General features: G+C 40.4%; 1 protein-coding gene across 2 annotated transcripts; it reads right to left on the reverse strand.

The window, feature by feature from the left end:
- Nucleotides 1-1164: 1164 nt before the first annotated feature.
- Nucleotides 1165-10189, reverse strand: sufu (suppressor of fused homolog). Of its 2 annotated transcripts, none has more exons than XM_083987646.1 (12): nucleotides 9833-10189; nucleotides 9324-9458; nucleotides 8981-9117; nucleotides 7434-7576; nucleotides 6653-6738; nucleotides 6118-6190; nucleotides 4989-5142; nucleotides 4740-4842; nucleotides 4173-4307; nucleotides 2841-2979; nucleotides 2680-2748; nucleotides 1165-2575 (listed from the first exon to the last, which is right to left on the reverse strand). In XM_083987646.1, exons 1-12 carry the CDS (start codon nucleotides 9979-9981, stop codon nucleotides 2486-2488), a joined length of 1413 nt encoding a protein of 470 aa, XP_083843772.1. In that variant the 5' UTR covers nucleotides 9982-10189; the 3' UTR covers nucleotides 1165-2485. The 2 variants fall into 2 exon arrangements, with proteins under 2 accessions (XP_083843772.1, XP_083843771.1); XM_083987645.1 differs by having other exon boundaries at nucleotides 4989-5145.
- Nucleotides 10190-13210: the final 3021 nt, after the last annotated feature.

A 13210-nucleotide genomic window follows, 5' to 3' on the forward strand; every position in this document is an offset into this window, starting at 1 on the left:
CTGCCTGCCCCCCTCCGATAACGTGACCCGTCACAGAGTTGATACACAGACCGGGGGGAGGAGGAGGAGGCGAGAGAGGAGGAGGAGCCGAGAGAGAGAGAGAGGGAGAGGGAGAGAGAGAGCAGGCAAAACGCACGGCCACAGCAAACTCTACCGGAGAGACTGTGGATGACCAGGAGACGGGTGTGTGTGTGTATAGAGAGAGAGGGACACTGACTCACACTCACGGGAAAAAGGTTGTCTTCTTCCTAGATAAAAGCATGAGTAATAGCAGGTCTATAACTATGGCTTTATTTATGGGTGACAAATATTTCTAAGTGGTTAAATTATTTACAGTGGTTTATAAATCAGTCACTATAAGATAAACTTTAATCTCCAACATGACGAGTAACCTGTAAGAGGAACCCAGGGTAAAAAAAAAAAAAAAAAGTAGGCTACCCCCCTACTGGCCTCAGTGCAGTGTACTGTGTCGGCTACCGTCTGAGCTCTTGTTGTTAAAGCAGCAAGTTTATAGGCTAACTTTATAGGTACCTACTGTATGCAGGGCCGTTGCTAGGAATTATGGGCCCCCTGAAAGAATACTAAAGTGGGCCCCTGACTTTTACACTTTTTTTCTTAGACTACGTATTATCATTTTGTATTTAGCCTACTTTGTTTTGATGCTAATGCAGCATTACTATGAGTATTAGTCAGGATCTTATGCAGAATAATTCAGTCATACAAAGATTAGACTACTGGGGCTTTTTGTGGGCCCTACTCGGCGCTGGGCCCCTAGAATTATCATCACCTTTCTCCCCTATACAACGGCCTTGACTGTATGTATTATGTGTGTACAGTATAAAACATGATGACAAGGAGCACCTTTCAGCACATGGCCTTACCACTTACCTTCTAAGAAAGGTCTGTGGACCTACCTATCTATTGATGAACAGCTTATTGATTTAATAACTGGTCACCAAAACTGAATATAGGTATAGAGTCATGTCCATCCAAGGTTTGCAATCTTTTGGTTGTTAAAATATATATAGTAATGATTTATAGCCCATTACTTGTAGTCATCCCTTTATAAACGGTTCCTCATTACTCGGATCTTACTGTTCTCTTTTCACATAAGCGTGTCTTAAAAACAACTTGCTCTGTAGTTCTGCATTAGTGTTCCAGCTTTATTTGTGTAAATATCTACACTCTTTAATGCACTTGGGATTACAATCAGCCAGTTCAGTCAATAAGATAGTAATTACAAAATACCATAGAAACCATGTCTAAACTTTACATTTGTCACTCTGGATAAAAAACAAACAAAAACAAAACAAAAAATAAGATTGTATAAGAGTACATTTTTTGTAAGAGGACACAATGTAGTAAAAGTAGTCTTTTCTTTGATTTGGTGTTAACATGGAATGCAATGATGGCACCAGAAAAAGGCAGTGAATGCAGCAGCAGCAGCCTTGAATCAAAGTGATGTTTCTTAACAATCCAGGAGCTGAAGGCAAAGAGTCGACAGAACATGTGGTCCTTTTCAGCACAGGGCATTGAGGAATTATACTCCAACTTGTTTTTAGGGCAGGTTCTACTGATTAAAAAAAAAAAAGATTGTATATTCCTGTGGCCACAGAAGACGACGCACGGCAGAGGACACTAAACACAGTTTTCTAGTCTTCGCTTATTAACAACAGACTTGATGGATTTCATCTTGTAACTCTTAGCATGACAAATCTGAAAGGAGAAATGTTCAGAAAAGATTACTCAATACAGGAGTCATGTTCTTGGCACAGGGGGAGAGGTTGTCACACCTGCAGCATTTGCTTGTTTGGTTGTCCAAGACAAACAGGCAATGAATAGTAGGCTACTTAATGGTTCAGCCATCACGTCATTCTTACAGAATCATGACACATTTGAGACGCAGACAGTGAAAACTTTGGTATGACCACAAACACACAAGAGAAAAATGTCCAGCATTTGTAAATACATTACACATTAGCTCAATTGAAAACAATACTGATAGAATGGACTTTTCTGCCCTTTCTAAGGCCACTGGAATAAATAGAATAAAACTGGTGTTGAGAACTGCACCTCAGTTACTTGCTCAACAGCATTTGTGACGTATATTTTGGACCTGGCAGGCCTAACTGGAGCAATGACAACATCCTGTTTTGCCCTACAGCTGGTGTGTCACCTATAATGATTGTTCTAACAGGTCAACCATCTGGACAGGCTGGCTTGACATTTTCAAAAGCATTCAAGTCTCAGAGAAACGTTGTAAACAGTGGGGCAAGTCTGAGAATGCAGTAACAGTCAAAAGTCTTCAGATCATCTTCAGGGATGAAACAGTCTCTGGCCGCCCGCTGTGGGAGGAACATATCTGTGCACCCTGACAGCTCAGGGTCGCTGCATGTCCTAGGAGGCTTCCTGTTCATGGATCCACTCTGGAAGTGTGTGTTTGCAGGCATTGTTGGTATATTTCTAGTGATTAAGTGTCTCTGTCTCACTGGAGTGGATTATCAAACACAGAGTCTGGTAGAACAGAGATCTTCAGCTTCTTCTCTGGCCAACTGTACTCCTTTGGTAACTTTGTCTAGACAAAATGAAAGGAGACACAAGGTTAGACAGGGAGGTATGGTGAAGAAAATAAAACTGAAAATAAAAGTCAAAAAAACATTGCTGTTTTTTCTAACTCACCTCCTCTCGAGTGTTGAGTTCCTGTAAATCCCCAAGCATCTGTTCCACGAACTCCTCAGTCAACAATATCTATACCAGCGGGACAGGAAATCCCAACAATATATTAAATGTGAAAGCATAACATGGACAACTAGTTTCTCTGCACGTCTGTGGGTGTATACCTGGAGCCAGGGGCCGTGGGCTGCATATGGATGCTCCTCAGTAGCAAAAGCTCCTTCAACTCCTGTAGACACAAACGTAATGGCTGTGTCTCCATTGATACTTTTGTAAGTAAAATGTCTCCCATGGAGCAACCGGCCCCTGAAAAAGATTGAGAACAGAACAGCATAAACTGCAAAGGTCATTACAAGTGTAGACGGTGTCTTATGATTTCTCCTTTTGACAATTACCATCAGGCTTCTTCAAAACATTTTTATGTGATTTTGGGGAGTGTTTAAGGAATTACAGACAATGTAATGTTTGCATAATATTATAAACAAATACTAAACCTATTTTTTATGTGTCTTAATTAACTTGGACAAATTTCCTTGAACAGGTAAGTATTTGATGAGTAATCTTCATTTACAAAAAGTCACACATTAAATGGCTGTGCAGTATAAACGATCCACCACAATCACCAAACAAATGTTGTTTATAATATTATATCTTAAATGGGATGTATATGTTAATGTGGGTGTAGTTGGGTCTGTTGCACAGTGTGAAATTCTCGCCTTTTTTCACAACCTTTAAAAATATAGTTTATAGGCTATATTTGACATAGTCATGCGCATAATCAGGCCGGTGGAGATTAACACAGTGGATTCATCCTCTGTTTTATCACTTTTAAAAGCCATTCAGTTCCCATACAGTAATTGTCTGCAAAAACATTTTCTAAAACAATTTAAACTTTCCACATGACTGTGAAGCCTAATGAAATCCTAGATTTAATGCAGTGAATCATTATCATTTCATTAGGTCTGTCACTGTGTATGCACTAGTATGTAGACTCCTCAGTGATTCAGTTACTGTATGGCATCACTGTGCTGAAGTAAACTTTGCTGACTTCATTTTGCTATGGGTGAGAAACGATGTGAAAACAGTAAACCTATTTACACAAAACATGCCAAGCAAATACAGAGAGACCTTGCCACTTCTTCTGGGTAAAAGTGACCAACAATAAATTAATAATAGTCACTTGATTCAGGGTAATGTGTAAGTTCACTTCAAACATTTAATTTACTTAAAATAGTGCCAAACATTGGAGTATTTTTTAACAGTTTGAAGGCGATAAGGACACAAATTAGAGTTTAATGAGAACTTGTAGTAACCCCTTGTGGACATCTGAGAAACTGGTTTCATTTGTGTTTTTACTCTGGTGTTATATCAAGACATTCTGCCACACCCATTTAACACAAAGGTTTGGACTATTTTTTTTTTTAATCTGTCTGTTTTACGGACAGATAAAATTCCAACAGTGTAAATATTGTGTGTGGGTGGGAGGTGGAGTGCAGTACCGCAGGCAGAGGGGCAGCAGTGTGCCTGACTCTTGGTTGAATTTCAGATGGACGCTCTCCAACTGACGTGTTCGGACCAACTCGTGTGGAACAATGGCGGCTGAACTCTCGCTCTCCAGGCTGTCTTTTCGACTCCTGAGAAACACGACAACGAAGACCAGAGAAAGGTGGAAGGAAAATGTGAGTGAGGAAGTGTGAAATGGTTCAATCAGCAATCAGAAGATGGCTGTCTTGTGAGAAACGGCCAGTGTGGAGGAAACAACATCCCCTTGCTCTGTGTCTGTACATTGGGAGTTCACAGGCACAGATTTCACAACTCCTTTCTTAAACCGTTACCTGATTCTGTGGAAGAAGCAATGACTTCGGCAGAAAAAACAGCAACAGGATAGTGACAAACCACCGTGTTGTGCTGGTAGCTAAGAAACAATGGTGATAAAAGTTCAGATGTCAAATGTGTCATGAGTCACTGCGCATGCTGGAGGAGTCATCCTGATGTATCCCGTGTACTGAGCCGAAGCCATTAGAGAGAGTGTGTGTGTGTTTGTGTAGTGGGGGTTGGACACTCACTGAGGTCTCTCATGGCTCTGTCTCTGGCTGCTGATGGGTGGTAGTGCTGCTTTGCTGTTGAACTCCAGTCCTTTTCTCAGCGTCTCCCTGATCTGCTCCGTGTCTGTCAACACACACGCTAAGATCAGCATGGAAATATCCCACCATGCACTGCTGACAGCATATGGACGGATTGGTCAAGAGTTCTTGGAAAATGCTCAGTCTAAATTAGAAGATCTACTCTTTTCTTTCCTTTGGGACCTGGTTTACCTTTGTCTGAGAGCCTGCGTGGCTGTGATCCTATGCAGATGGATCGACTGTCCTCCTCGTCCTCTGGCGGTCGGCTCAGATCATCCCACACACACTTGGCGCTGACCCCGCTCAGGTTGGAGCCCTCTGTCTCGATACCCTGGTCCACTCTCTCCTGCTTAGATGAGCAAGAAATATACGCAATCATTAACACTAGCTCGCAATGAGAGGACACTGCATAAAGTTTTGTGTGCCAACAGAGGCCACTAAAGTACAAGTCAAGATGGAAAAACTTGTTGCCAATTTACTGTAACTTAAAGACACACACACGCACAACACACACACTTAGCTGGTGTGACAAGTTTCTTTATGAGGTTCGATCTGATCTGAGTTCTAAAAAACACAAACAATCAAATCGACTGTGAAAAAGTGAAGAAGGAGCGTGGACATCGTCTTTGAACCTCCGACTTTCGTTCTTGATTAATGAAAACATTCTTGGCAAATGTTGGTCCAAGAATTTCACCGTGGGCGCAGAGGCTCATGGGAAATGTAGTGTGAAAATACTTCTCAGAAAGTCCTCGTAGTCACTTTAAATGCGATCCAGCGAAACACAGAGAAACACTGACTGTGCTGTTAACAGAAAGTGGAATCTGATGATTGAAGTTCAGTAATTTGAATTGAAAAAATGGTCACTGTTGTATTTAGTTGGGTCAGACAGATAAAATTCCAACAGGGTAAATATTGTGTGTGGGTGGGAGGTGGGGTGCAGTACCGCAGGCAGAGGGGCAGCAGTGTGCCTGACTCTTTCAGATGGACGCTCTCCAACTAATCCAGAAACAAAATCAAGGCGTGGATTGTGATTCACAAGAAAGGAGGATCAATTCTTTGGAAAAATGATCCAAATACCTGACTCATGAGTTGGATTCTCAAGAAAATACAATGAAAAGCAACAAGAGAGTCAGACTAAATGAAAACTGAAAGTAATCATGATGATTGGAGCTGTGTCGGCAGAAGAACGCCAAATAGCCACACCTGATGAACTTGAGACTGAGGAACTACCAAGGTGACAAAGAGGTTCAGATTCAAGACCAGCTGATGATCTGTGCTGCTCAGGACCAACACAAGCTGAGAGAAATTAATAAAGCCTTACTTGTAGGTGTGGATCGATGTCAAAAATGGTCTCCCCTCTCCTCATGTCTGTGATTAGCCATGGGCCACCAGCTCTGTACACAGGACGATTATCAAACATTAGTCCAGGTCTGCATTAACCTCACGTTAAACACAGCAAAGTTAATAAATGGACAAGGAGCGACCTCTTTCCTTTCTGCTGCTCTGTCGATGGCAGCGGAGTGGGGATTTCTGTTTTTACTTCAGTTCACACACAAACACACTAACACAAAACAGATTACGTCTTGAAGCATGTGTCACGTTAAGTTGTATTAACTGCACATCTACATGCCGAGGCTCTCATCACTCGCTAGAATTTAATTTAGTTCTTGTACTGACAAATCCACAGCTGTGAAACAGAGATGTAGCCTAACTAGGTTTGACTAATGAACAATCGCTTACAAACCAAAGTTTCATAGCAACAAAATGAAACCTATGACAAGTTGCAGGGCGAACAAACCTAAAACATGGCATCACAATCAAAGTCAAACCATGAGCTCATACAAAAGTCTACTCACACTTTAACTCCCCGCATCAGCTCCAGGATGCCTTGGCCGTTCCACTGCTGGGCGGCCTGCAGCTCCTCTGTACACACACCCACAATCTATAGGAGACAATGCAGAGCTTAGAAGAGTGGTTCACAATCACATTACTGCATAATGTTTCTGACTCCTTCCTTGTGTTGTCGCTGCCTTCGTTTTAATTAGCAACAACAAAAACTAAATCGACACGGGTGCTTCAACATTTCTAATATTGTTTGGTGCCGCGATGAAATATTAACTAAATGCTACAATGGGTTTAGTCAGTTGTAGAGTAATATATTCATTTCACAATTCAGCTGATGTCACATGATAAGAAGGGAACATAAACACCACGATATGAGGAGTACTGTTGATGTGCCAGTGTCCTTGTTGCAAAAGGACTGATCACCCACACACACTCAGAGACACACACACGCACACAAACGCTGAGGGAACTTACTTTTCTTTAACTTAAGGGATAGATGAGTGTACAACACTGCTGGGCTGTAAAGATCATTTGTTTTATTATATTATAAAACACTTCTTATGATGCAATATGCAACTGTGCACTGCATTACGGTATTATAAAATGCAGGGTCAGGGTCTTGTTCTTCATATCCTGCAACGCTGATCCATGTTTTATCTTATCCTCCAATAAAAATCCATTACAGTTGCTAGTTGTCTGATTTGATTCAGTATGAATTAAGATCCCAAAAGTGTGTGTGTGTGTGTGTGTCAAGTTATTTACACTGTGTGAATATCACATATTTGAGCTCACCTGGAGAAAGCTGACAGCACCGAACGGCGTTGCAACTGGTGTCATCTGTGGATCCTCAGTAAGCAACATATGCTGGATACGAGATTCACTGTTGTCTAGAGGATTGTGCCACGATACATGGTCACCACTACAGAATGTGTTTTCTGAAAAGGAGGGAACAAGGGAAGACATTCATTTTAAAAATGTGTTGATATAAGTTGTCTAAAATACACACTTATGCATTTACGCCCGTCCCTTCAACCAGATGTAAGAAACACGTGATCTACACTATTCACTATTAGACCACACTGAAGTGCTCAGGGACAGTGACAGTAGAGGGGGGGACACAGATCAGCAGAGAATGAAAAAGAGAGAGGGAAGGGATAATTAAAACCCGAATGTCGAGAAAAATAAAAGAAGTAAAAACTATCTGCTTGGGAGGTAACATCCACTCAGTCCAGATTTTGCTGCAGGAGAAAAGTGAGTGGGATGATGGCCAGGAATCAGCATTCATTTAGCTCAGGGGCCCAGCCCACCCACGCGCAAATTGACCCCAGCTGGAGAGCAGAGAAGGGGTGTGTGGAAAGGAGAGGACAGCCTGGGGAGAATAACCTTCTTCTCTTTTCTGCGTAACTTTTAAATACCCCCATCCACGCTCAACCACACTTGTCTACATTATATACACACAACTGAAGGAGTTTAAAGAACCTCACAGAACAGTATAAGCAATTTCTGTCACACACTACAATAGTGCTTTTGTTTGCCATCCATAAAAACAACCCTATTAAAACGGTAAAGGGAAAGAAATGGGAAATTAGACTTCCTGTCAATACCCAGAGCTCCAACAAACACAGATGATGTAAACGAAACTTAAGACCCTTGTTGACAGCAGACCTCTCTATTCATGTGTGTTTACACGTATCAGTGGAATTACAGGCTACCTTCACAAAGAACACATTCCTCACATCGCAAAGAGATCAAGAAGGCACGACAACTGCAGCCAAAGGAGAGTTCATCTAGATCAATCATTTACTAGTCTATTAACAAAAGGTGACTGAATGAAAATGACAGATCTTTACTCTTTGACAAGAATTTCCAAGTGAAAGATGAAGGATGAACAGCTGCTGTTTCTAACAACCTCTTAATTGGTCAGTGTTTTTATTGACTGATTTAACTAAAACACTTTGTTAAAATGTCTTAAATAACATTAATGATGATAAATGTCTCAAAACTGCTTGTTCAGTCTGATTAAGAGCTAAAAGCTAAACTAAACTAAACTAAACTGAGAAGGAAAATAATTAACCTTTCAGCATTGTATATATAATAAATCTAACCAGCTCTCCTTGCATGGCAATGTGAAAAGTGAAAACATGGGCCACTTCATTATCTTTCTGTAAAAACTGAATACAATAGTTAAATAGAAAGTTTTCCAAACTAATTCTAACTATTTAATAATATAGTGTGGCAATACTAGCTTGCATTTATCTGCTGATGTTTATATGTGTTGCTTGCAAAGATGCAAAGCTTAAATATCACCGTTTTATGTCTTCCTAATGTTGGGCTCTTACCTGACTGGAATACGTAGCGAGCCAAGCCCTGCATGAGTTCAGCTGGCCAGGTCGGTGGTGCCGTCTCCCCCATTTCTCTTTTAAGTCTAAAGGTGAGCTCAAAGCCAAACCCACTAGGTCCATCTGCCCCTGTGAACCTGACACACACACACAAACAAAATCAACAGTATGCTCCACGATAATAACAACAATAGGGGGTGATTAGGTGTAGTAAAGGCACAGTAATGGAATATATAAAAACAGGGATAAATGCAGCTCTTGATCTATGACATCAAATGCGTGTTTAACTTGCAGCAACTCCTGTACTGCAACTGGAAGTAAAGTTGTAACATTAGGTACTTACTCATGAACTCTATTGTCGCCATACAGGTCACTCAGTCCAAAGCTGACATAGTGCCAGTGCTCCTGGATGTCCTGCGCTGGACAGCCCATATTCCTGTACATACTGATATAATCTAACGGGTCTGGTCCCCCCAACCTGAGAGAGGGATACAACACAATGAAAACCACCACCAGCCACATCAAACGTTGTTGTTTTTTTCTGTCAAGGGACTGCAGTTACTTTTCATTACAACTTTTTTTAATCCAAGCAATGGGATAAACTCAAAATAATGTGTGTTTGTCTTTGTTTATGTTTGTTTAATTTAAGCCATAATAGCCTGGCACTGGATCCTCCAACAGCACAAAACAGGGGGAGTTCATAACTTTGCTTCCTTGGTTTTATTTGGCTGAAACGTTAGCTTGGTAGCTAAGCTAACTTAACTTAACGTCTAACCCAAGTCCCACAAACTCAGCACCAACAGAGGTTTTTTTTTTTTTTTTGGACCAACAACGACAAAGCGAGCTGCTTACCAGTATTTAACAATGGCTGTTACTTGAAGCGGGTTGGCTTGCTCGGGGTACAGTCGCCGGCATTCCCCGTAGATAGCCTGCAGTCCGGGGGGAAACAGCGGCACCAGCCCGTGGGCTGCAGCACCACTGGTAGGCCGTACCTCTTCCATGCCACGGCCGCGAACAAACCTGCTTATTCTGCTTTTAAAGAAAACAACGTGAAGGCGGTTCACTTCCTCCTTCACTTACAGACAGTTCAACAAAAAAGAGACACGGCTAAACCATATAGGCTTTACAGTGGCAACGCTGTCTATTGATATACAGATTTAACTCGGTTTTCGTTGTGCTACACTCAGCAGGAGCCCAGCCTGTTGCTGCTCGTCCTCTCCCCAAAAAAATACGGATCAACCATTGGCTGGATGACGATGCTGACGTCATTGATGGACAGCGCGAATAACCAATGACAGACGAGGTTTGTGTTTGTGTGGATTTGTAGATGATTTTCATTGGTCGATGCACTGTCAATCAAACGGTAGGACGCTGTGGTTTTAGGGTCGGGACTTCAAAGTTTTTCAGAGGCCAAATGATGGAAAGATGGTCAAGCTGATCCTAAAAGCAGAGCTAAAGTAATTAGAAGTTGAAGTATTATTCAGATTATTCACAAAAGAAGCAGTTCGAAAATGTATAAATATTTAATTTGTGTCCCGTATTAAAATGTTTACCTCAGTAGCCATGTGGAAGACAGCAACATTTGCTAAAGTAGGCGACTATTGAGATTATTTTGCCTACGGTATATACATTGTATAATCAGGCTGGTCATTGTGCAGGCATAATTTTGATGTAGTTTGTAGAGTTGGGAGTGGGACAAAATTTAACTACCTTGTCGAGATGTTTTGGGGTTGTTTTTTCCGGAAATGTGTCTCATTTTATGATCTGATCCAAAACATAATCATCACCAAAGAAGAAGTCGAGAAGTTATTTCCTTCTCTACTGCAGTGACTAGCCTATAAAATAGAACAAAATGGTTGTGTGCATGTAATAGGCTACTCAAAAAACCTCAAAACTGGAGCTATTTAAGGATAAAGTTCTTGAGTAATTAGCTACTCATTTACGTTCCACTACATATAATATTGTTGTGTTATATTCCAATTTGGCACAAGAAATTGTTTTGAATTCTTTTTTGTTTATGGTTTCATGGTCCAGAAGGTTATTTTTTTGTAAATGCATTTAATCAAAGCAAGTGTAGTGTGTGTGAGTGCTTAAAGTGACTGTTATTTCATACAATCAAAGAGTTCAGTCAAATCTGACCTAGAAATATAAATAACTTGGAGATGTCAAGCCAAGATGTCAAATGACCATGCTGTGAATGAGTGTAGGCTACTATGCAGTGTACGTTTTAAATAAACATGCCACAGTAGACTTATTTATATAGAGTAGTATCTGCTGGGTATATTCATTAAACATGATCAGGATTTAAAGTCATCCCACTTATTTTTCTGCTGTTTGGACACTGTAATCTTTGGGCCACATGACAGTGACTTCATTGTATCCCACGTGAGTGATAACTAGGAACGAATGCCTGTCACTTCAATGAAATGTATCTATTTCAGAAAAATTATGATGCGTATCTACATAAGTGGAAGATGGAAAAAAGAATAAAGGGACTCTTGTGAGTCTTTTTTATTACCTCCTCCATAAAAGCTAATTATGGTATTGCTATCTCCTCCATAATGCTGAATGTGAAGTATAGGGCAACAACAATGGAGCATAGTTCTTTTTTTTCTTTCTTTCTTTTTTTAATCAGCCAACAGGTTTTTTAATTTAGATCTGCCTGGAAGGCATCAGGGTGTTGGCCATTCTTCACACATTTCCTCTTAATGCCTTTATTTCCTCATACATATGACACTGTTACATGCTACAACAGAGCATTTTATGACTCAGTTGTACTGAACAACAATTCTGGCTTCCTTTACATAAACAATGCCATAGAAGAAATCTTTGCTAAAACCATGACAGTGAAGGATAAAACCATTACGTCCGTTCTCCTTTGCTGCAGCTTGACTCATGTGGTAGATGTGTGCAAATTTGGCATCTTTGGTTTCTGTGGTTTAATTTCCACCCTGACCACTGTGGCTACAGCCCCAGAACAGGGTTTGGACTGAGGGCAAACTTTCTTGGCGGGAGAATAGAAAGGGTCCAGTCCAGTCACAGCACTGACAGGGATTGTCAGGTAGGCGTAGTGTAGAGTGTATAGTTTATCCCAGATCACAGGCACCTTAAAATAACTACTTAAGATCGACTGTAACTATCTATGATTGTGTCTTCCTCTACTTAACATCCATATAAGATGTTGCTTTACACTTGAATAGTTCCAGCTGGAAATTTTGTCTGGTTCTTCATACATATTAGTTTTATTGTTGATGTTGTAACTGAAAAGGACGTCAGCTTTTGTATCGGATCATGTTATTTATAGATAATCTAGCAAACTGCCATCACCATGACTGCAGATTTCAGTGAACTAGATAAGAACTGAAGTTATAAAAGTCCACAATGTGTGTAGCATGGCAGTCAGTGTATTATTGTGAACTCCCGCACCTAAATGTTGCAACATTTTGAAACTCAAACAAAATGTTAAAGAGAGTTAATAAATTACAAAGAAAAATGATTGACTTTGATTAACTTTATTAACAGCATACAACACACTTTACATTGACTTTGATCAAGTTAAGTGAAGAAATCTCTTTATTATACTGAAATAACTCAATACACACTTAAAGACAACATAAAAACAAAATGTAATGTACTCGAAACCCATTCTCTAGAGCTGCTCAGTAAGGCTGACAAACCAGTACCATGCCAAAAGAACTGAGCCCATAGATGACACCTGAAGATGCCACCATCTATGGAATTCAGTTCTCATAGTAGGGCACTTATTAAAATGTTCTCCTCAGCAGCCTCTTGATCCTTTGACTCACACTCTTTTTTTTAAAACTTACTGCCAATGTATTCATTGAAGAAAACCAAAAGAAAGCAACCGTCAATTACATTAAAAAAAAGTAGAAATTCAAAAGAAAACTAAAAGAAAGATACGTGAGAACATGTTGAGCGGCACATTGAGGTTAGGTCACCCATGATGATCTTACCTATTTCTTAAGAAAAGCGGGGCGACGACGAGATGATATCACCAGCCCAACTTCTTTCACTGGAAGATTGTGCAAGGGGTCATTGCAGTGCCACGGAGGGCGGTACTTGAATAGCTATTGATAATAGCTGGATTTTGCATGATACAAAAGTCTAATATATAATTTCAAACATGTATTTTTTTTTTCATAAATTGGCTACAGATTTAATAGTATTTTCTTGTCTGTGAAATAAAACCAACTTAGTAAACAAATTGCA

Source organism: Trachurus trachurus, assembly GCF_905171665.1.
Source record: "Trachurus trachurus genome assembly, chromosome: 15".
Classification (NCBI taxonomy): domain Eukaryota; kingdom Metazoa; phylum Chordata; class Actinopteri; order Carangiformes; family Carangidae; genus Trachurus; species Trachurus trachurus.